Here is a 7994-nt window from a genome sequence, read left to right on the forward strand (position 1 = left end):
TCTATTGTGTGCATCTTTATTTAGAACTGTTCTTAAGTCAGTGTACAGTTTTGCCCCCCTCCGCCCCTGTATCCTGTGTACATACTGGCACCAATTTGGGTAAGGACTCCCCTATGGGATGAGAAGGGGGGGTAGACTGTAAGCCTTCACATCTAGAGATTGGGAAGAAGAGAAAACAGCCACAGCCCATTTTTTTTGCTTGACCAAAGAACAAAAAAAGAGAACCAAGTGTGTTTTGTTTTAAGGCGCAGGATACAGAAAGACACTTGTCGGGTTATATAATTTACATACAAGTAACATTTTTGCTAGGACACTCGATAGTTATTTCTTCTCCCTTTGAGCTGGGCTGCCGCCTTCATAGAGGCTGGTTTACCTTCCTCTCAATGCATTATACAATATTTGGAATGATTTAAAAAACAAAAGAAAAAAAACACAAATGTACAATTAAAGTCCTCAGATGCATTGTAGAACTTGGGGGGGGGGGAGTTCGCTCCAACACTTTTTTTTTTTTAAAAGACTGCTGCCGTCAACTTTTCACCTTCCAGTTTTTATATCCTGAGTCAAGCGCCAAAAACACAAATAAAGCCATGCCCAATCTCAACTCTCGTTTTATGCGCAGTTAACGGGGGGATTTTTTTGTCAAAAGAGAGAAAAAATGTTATCATGGTAACTAGTCCTTTTTAGAAGCATTTGCGGTGAACAATGGAAGGCCCAGACTCGTCGTACTCTTGCTTGCTGATCCACATCTGCTGGAAGGTGGACAGAGAGGCAAGGATGGAGCCACCAATCCAGACAGAGTATTTGCGCTCAGGTGGGGCGATAATCTGTGGGAGGAAAGGCAAAAAATGAGGAACAAAAAGAGACAAGGCCTACAATCCCCACACGATGGCAGATCGGCAACCATTCATCCTTGTGTTGACCCCCGCCCCCTTTACAAGGAAGATACAGTAAGAATCTGGCACTACAATCAGGACAACTCCCATGTCTTTAAAATTTGGGCTGTTGGGGAGCCTTTGTAGACCCAAAAGGCTAATCATATGATTGGGAATGCCCATCTTCCAAAGCTGAGGAGGTAGCAATTCAGCATGCCAGAGTCCACTGCTGTCTTCCACAACTGTTCAGGTGGCCAAAGCATTCCTCACCCCGGTGAACATGGAATTAGGTCACCTCTAGAACCCTACCTTGATTTTCATTGTGCTGGGTGCCAGGGCTGTGATCTCCTTCTGCATTCTATCAGCAATGCCAGGGTACATCGTAGTACCACCAGACAGGACAGTGTTGGCATACAGGTCTTTACGGATATCCACATCGCACTTCATGATGGAATTGAAAGTGGTTTCATGGATACCGCAGGATTCCATACCTAGGAGAATGAGGAAGATCATGACTTACAGACCTTAGCCCTGGGCAAAGGGCCCACCGTCAAGCCAGTTACACTCTTCCCCCGAAAAGTGTGCAGTCTGCCTTACCTAAGAAAGAGGGCTGGAAGAGGGCTTCGGGGCACCTGAACCGCTCGTTTCCAATGGTGATCACCTGACCGTCAGGGAGCTCATAGCTCTTCTCCAGGGATGAACTCGATGCAGCTGTGGCCATCTCCTGCTCAAAGTCGAGTGCAACGTAGCAGAGTTTCTCCTTGATGTCACGCACAATTTCTCTCTCGGCTGTGGTGGTGAAACTGTAGCCTCTCTCAGTCAGGATCTTCATGAGGTAGTCAGTCAAATCACGGCCGGCCAGATCCAGACGGAGGATGGCATGGGGCAAGGCGTAACCTTCGTAGATGGGCACAGTGTGGGTGACACCATCACCAGAGTCCATCACAATGCCAGTGGTGCGGCCAGAGGCATAAAGGGACAACACTGCCTGGATAGCGACGTACATGGCCGGGGTGTTGAAAGTCTCAAACATGATCTAAGGTGGAAGAAAGGCAATACAGTTAGGACGTTGGCAGGCTGTAATATACTCTAGTCATGCTCAGAGGATAAGCACCCGTATCAACCACTGAGGAAATCAACCCATGCTGGTCAAAACATGGGACGGCACAACGGGTCACGTTATTATGGAGTTCTCCCACTTGCAGTGTCCCAATGCCTCCCCCCTCCCGCATTTCACAACACCAAGTGTTATGGGTCATCCAAAGCAAGTCAGAGTTAGTTGAAAGTCAGCAATAGCTCAAGTGAACCACTAGCAAGTTAAGAAGGAAGCAAGTTTCAGGACAGACAGAATTAAAAAAAAAAAAACCTTTCAAGATCCAGCAAGAGAGATTCAGACCAGGAAAGGAAAACCCTGCAGAGATGGGCAAAAAATAATAAATTGAGATGAATGAAACGTTGACAGATGGCTATTTAAACTGGAACGGAAGGTAGAGAATGCACACGGCATTGTACCTGTGTCATTTTTTCTCTGTTGGCTTTGGGGTTCAGGGGCGCCTCTGTTAGCAGCACAGGGTGTTCCTCAGGGGCAACTCTCAGCTCGTTGTAAAAGGTGTGGTGCCAGATCTTCTCCATGTCGTCCCAGTTGGTGACAATGCCGTGTTCGATAGGATACTTCAGGGTAAGGATGCCTCTTTTGCTCTGTGCCTCGTCACCAACATAGCTGTCTTTCTGGCCCATTCCAACCATCACACCCTGAGAAGAGAAGGCATGGGTCAGGAATCAAACAGGTCTTAAGTTGAGCTGTATGCTTCCATCTTGAGTGCTGCATCAGGTCATGGCTGCCAAAAAGAGCCCTCTTTACACAAAACAGTGGTTTCTTTCCCACTTTGTAATGGGGGCACTGTTTCAACACTCCCCGTGATAATAAGATTCTTTTCATCTTCAGTGGCAGAGGTCTAGGGAAACTGGCACATCCCAAGAAAGCTACAAGAGTATTGCCCACTGGCTCAGCTTAAATTAAATTAAAGAACGCTCAGGCTACTATTCACTGCAAAGCATATCATTAGCCACCATCTGTGACAATTTAAAAGTCACTTCCTGGCAACCAAGAGACAGTTTCGCCAGTTAGGGAGTTGACTTCAGGCCACTGTAGCAGCAGGTGCTTGGAAGTTAGAGATCAGCATCTCCAGCTAAAGATACAGTATTTGGCAGTGCCAAGTCCTTGGAGAGCTGCTGCTAGTCTAGACAGCTAGAATTAGGCTAGACCAACTAGTAAATTTAGCTCAATATAAGGTAGCTTCTTATTCGTTTTTCCAGGTTAGCAGCGCCATGCAAAAAAGGTCACATAGACAGGACATTAAAAACTTTATGGACTAGTAAGCTGCACGTACGGGCCTGGCATTTACACCCAAGTAAGCCAAAACAGCCAACTGTACATACCTGGTGTCTGGGGCGACCAACAATGGAGGGGAAGACAGCACGAGGAGCGTCGTCCCCAGCAAAACCGGCTTTGCACATTCCAGAGCCATTGTCAACAACCAGTGCAGCAATATCATCATCCATGGCGATCTTTTACTGGAAAAAAAGTCACACAATTGAAAAGTTTTGCTCCTTACACCCACAAGCACCGCCCATTAGCCCTTCCCGAATGAAGCAAGAAGAAATGCTGATAAGGTGACAAGGCTGCTCTAGAAAGGGTCCAACCCCACCCACTTCCTCCCCAGGCATCTTGGGTTTCATCATCTCGGAGCACTTCCTGTTTTCAGCCACTAGAGGGTGCACCCTGCATCTTGGTATGATTCGGGACAAAGGAAGTCCTCTGCTACACACTGTCCCATGTTATTACCATAAAAGGGAATGGTTCGAACAAGCTTTTGGAGGGTTTGATCAGAAAGGCCACGCCCTTCCCTCCATCCCGCCCCCTTCCTCCCAGAAAGCCCTGAGCATATGTCTGGGGGCCACTCCCCAAGCCCAGCGCAAAGAAAGCCCGGTCTAAAATCTGCACTGCAGGGAGGATGTTAACAGCCAAGAGCAGCTTCAAAATGAGGACCGGGTCACTCTGAGCCATGCCTTCCCTTCAAGGACTTGGCGCAGGTCCCCACCCTACTAAGAGTAGCTCTCCAGAACTTGTTACTCTTGTCTCACAAGTCAAGATTTTACATTAACCTGTTTTAAAAGCATCCCATTCTCAAGCATTTTTCCCTACTTGACAAGCTTGTTCCTCGTCACAGTTAGTGAGGACATTTCTAAAAGGAAATTGTACTTCTCTTTATTCCCCCTCCCTCTTGCCTTGCACTGGGATAGATGACCTGCACCATGCCAGTTTTAATATACATGGGCAGAGAGGGGAGAAGGCTAGAACAGAATTTCCCATGGTTTTATGGTGATAGGTTTTGGGGGGGCATCAACAAGGCACAGGAAAGCAGCAAGCTCTTCAAGGTTGTTGTTTTTTAAATGAGAATTCCCCTCCCTTGTAATCTTCCTTCACAGCCCCGCAGTCCTGAACTGTTTCTGGACCCATTTCCTAAAACCTGTTAGTCAACTGCCTTTAGGTTTCTCACTCCCATGAAACTCCCAACTGTTAAAGTGAATGTTGAGGAGGACTATGCCACCTGCCAGCAAAATACCTGCAGCTATGAGCTGGAATGATTCGCTGCCACTCCAGCAGGAAGCCTGCCAGCCGAGAGCGCGCAGGAGAAAAGCAACCACCGCCCCTCGAAGCACGGCTTCCAGGCCAGGCCTGAAGGCGAGCCATGCCTGCAAAGCCCCTTCCCTCCCCGCCTTCCCCACAGCCAAGGAAACAAAGACCCTCTGGGCGGTGGGAGGGGCAGCCCCTGGGCCCAAAGGCGCCGTCTTGATCGATTTTCTTCCCCGCCCCAGGAGGCGCCTCCCCTTCCCTCCTCCCCCATGTGCTCGGCACATACAATGAGCAATGCCGGCTCCAGCCCCCGGAAGCGGCTCCCCCCGGCACACCCTGCCCTCCCCGCCTTTGAAGACCCGGGGGGGGGAGGAGAGGCGGACCCTGCTCGGGCTCCTCTTCTGCTAGCCACGGGCAGCGTGCAAAGCGAGGGGCCCCCCGCCCGCAAATCCTCTTAGGCGAGGGCCACGCCGAGCAAAAGCAGCTTAGCGAGCCCGGAAAGGCGGCAGCCCGACAAAAGCTTGTGCAGGCCGAGCGGACCGGGTGCGAATGCCAAGCCCCCCCCCCCTGCTTTCCGGTAGCCGAGAGACTGGCTGATGCCAGGCCTGCCTACGGGAGGGGGGGGTCTCCTCTACCTGCCTCCGCACCGCTTGCAAAACTTCGCAACGCGCCGTAGGAGTTGGCGAGGCAATTATGAGCAAATGAGAGAATCGCCCTCCGGTGCTCGCTGGTGCGCTGGCAACCAGGCGCCCGAGCAGCGCGTGCATGAGAGCCCCAGAAACCGGTGTGTGTGTGTGTGTGTGTGTGTGTGTGTGAACAACTGCAGCCTTAATGCTGTTTGCTGAAGAATACAGCCCCGTTTTTACCCCAACATTAAGTCCCACGGACTTCAACCGAAGGCTCAGCTCTCTGCCACTAGAGCCTGGGGATAAACGCCACCCTCTAAGGCTAACCACTTACAGGACCGGCCTAGAAACATCATCTCCCATCACTACCCGCCATTCTAGCCGGTGGTCAATCTCCCTTTGCAGCGCCCCACTCATTCCAACAGGCTTACTCCAGAGAAAGCAAACACGAGATTATGCTACTCACGTTTTTCGGATGGACGGGAAATTAAAACCGATCCAAGAAATCCCCCAAAGGCACGCAATAACAGTGAAAAGCAACTGCGCTCAAGAAGCACAACGAATAAAAAGAAATCACCCCCAGCCCCTCTTGTGCTATCGATTTGTTGCAACGCATACACGCGTAAACGCCTACCTTTGAAAAGTTGCAAGTTCGGGAAAATCTGCTTTTAAACCCTTTGGGGCGGGGAGGCGAGGCGGCGGCCTGAGATCCACCCGGTGCACACAGACGGCGGGCGGCGAGCTTAACGGCTAGTTCCTCCTGCGCAGCGCCGCCGGGTTTTATAGGAGCGCCGCGGCGGAGCTCTCGCCATAAAAGGCAACTTTCGAAACGGGCCCTCCTGATTGGCCGGGCCCCGCTCACTCACTCACGAGTCGCGCTCTGCACATTGCAGCATTTCCCCCCCCCTTGCAAAAAAAAAAAAAGGGTGAGTGGGGGAAGGGCACCTTCTTCCTTCTTCCTCTTCTTTTTGCATTGGGTTGTTGTCATGGGCGCAGTTTCTGCTCCTTTTTTCCCGTTTTGCAAAAAGACGGGGCCACATCTGACCGAGAGATGCAGGGCTTGAACTGCATGGGTAACATAAACAGATTTTCTGGCAGCGCCCGGCCTGCTCCCCTTCGCTCTTTCTCCCTCCTTCCCCAAATGTGTGTGTGCGGTGACCCCCCCCCCCACCCCCACCCCGGCCTACTCTCCACAGCCAGCAGGAACCTCGCTGTTTGATCTCCTGACCTGGTCCCCCTCGCTCTCTCCGGCACGCGCATCCTTCCCAGCAGCGTTGTCCCAATTCAGAAATCATTTGGGGAGACACTTCCAGAACACAGACCCGAAGGAATAAGTCCCATTGAACTGAACGGGGTTTTTCTTAGTGAACACGCTTCTTGGGATCGTGGACTAGAAGCTCAATTTTCTCCAGGCTTTGGGGGGATTCGGTCCCGCAGGACTCTGTGGGCCTTTTGCTTTGGATCAAACTTCCATAGCGTGCCAGAGCCAAATTACATGCGAGGGGGCTTATTCAGAGCAAACCTCCAGAGGCCCAGCCTCTCAATGCTTCACACAGTTGTCCATTGTGTTCTATGCAAATAGCAGCCAGACTTTACTCCAAAGTACCATTGGGCACACATACTAAGGGCTGTGAGTCCCGCCAAACACAAGTGTGTGCATGTGGAAGACTGCAGCCCCGCATCCCGACCCTGGGCTCCATTACTCAGAAGGAAGTCCCACCATTCAGTGGGGCATTCTTCTAAGAAAGGCTGTCATCTGAGCCCCCATGCTTAGCCTTGTGCTGTAACAGCACCCTCCCCCCATCTCCCCTGCAATATCCGTTGAGTCAATCAGTAGCACCAAATGCAATGGAATTTGCTCCCAGGCTAAATGTGGAGAAGGATGCAATCTTGAGTGTTCCTTTTGCATTCAAGGCCATCTGACAAAGATACCTTGCCACAGCCCAGACCCAAGCGAGATGATCATTAGACAGGTCTGTCGGTGAGAGCAGCTACAGCACATTGCCTCAGAGGCCCTGGTAGCATTCCCTTCAACTAACCTCTGCATCTGCAGCCAAAATATACCAGATCGGAGATGACACATCCAACATGTTAATTAATTACAGGCTCACCAGATTTAAAAATTCAGAAAACTCAAAGGTTGTTGCTTTCTCTTGCAGGCATGGGGGGAAGGGGCTGACTCACACGGTTCCACGCATCTGAGATGTTCTGAAAGGAGACAACATCTCTTCAAATAGTGAAGAGTCCAGTAGCACCATGGTAGCGTAAGCTTTCGAGAACCGATGCATCTGAAGAAGAGAGCTGTGGTTCTTGAAAGCTTACGCTACCATAAAGTTGGTTAGTCTTAAAGGTGCTACTGGACTCTTTACTATCTCTGATGGAGACTTTCGGCACCCAGAACTGAAGGTCTCAGTTGTACCAATGTATAAGTAAATAATAAGACTATTGGCAAAGGAACTTGGCAGCTGAGGGAGGGTCCATGGATCACTGTCAGAAAAACATCTGGTTTGCATGCAGAAAGTCCCAGGTTCGATCCCCTGCCTCTCCAGTTCAAAAAGATTAGAAGAACGACTTCTCTGCCTATGCCCTTGAACGCTGCTGCCCATCTGAATAGAAAATACTGACTTTGATAAGCCAAGGGTCTGATCCAGTATAAGGCAGTTTCACATGAAGAATGAGATTGTGGTTCCAAACAGTGGCATAGGGTTGGGCTCCAGGTTGGGAAATTCTGGGACATTTGGTGGGGGTGGGGGTTGGAGCCTGGTGGGGTTTGCAGAGGGGAAGAACCTCAGTGGGGTAATCCACCCTCCAAAGCAGCGTTTTCTCCAGAGGAGCAGATCTCTGTGGCATGGAGAGCAT

At 50.5% G+C, this 7994-nt stretch overlaps 1 protein-coding gene across 1 annotated transcript; it reads right to left on the bottom strand.

The window, feature by feature from the left end:
- ACTB (actin beta) lies at window positions 1-5892 on the bottom strand. Its single transcript, XM_054992637.1, has 6 exons — window positions 5770-5892; window positions 3312-3446; window positions 2385-2624; window positions 1470-1908; window positions 1182-1363; window positions 1-824 (listed from the first exon to the last, which is right to left on the bottom strand). Exons 2-6 carry the CDS (start codon window positions 3432-3434, stop codon window positions 681-683), a joined length of 1128 nt encoding a protein of 375 aa, XP_054848612.1. The 5' UTR covers window positions 3435-3446; window positions 5770-5892; the 3' UTR covers window positions 1-680.
- Window positions 5893-7994: the final 2102 nt, after the last annotated feature.

The sequence above is a fragment of the Eublepharis macularius genome, chromosome 12 (genome assembly GCF_028583425.1).
Source record: "Eublepharis macularius isolate TG4126 chromosome 12, MPM_Emac_v1.0, whole genome shotgun sequence".
Lineage (NCBI taxonomy): Eukaryota > Metazoa > Chordata > Lepidosauria > Squamata > Eublepharidae > Eublepharis > Eublepharis macularius.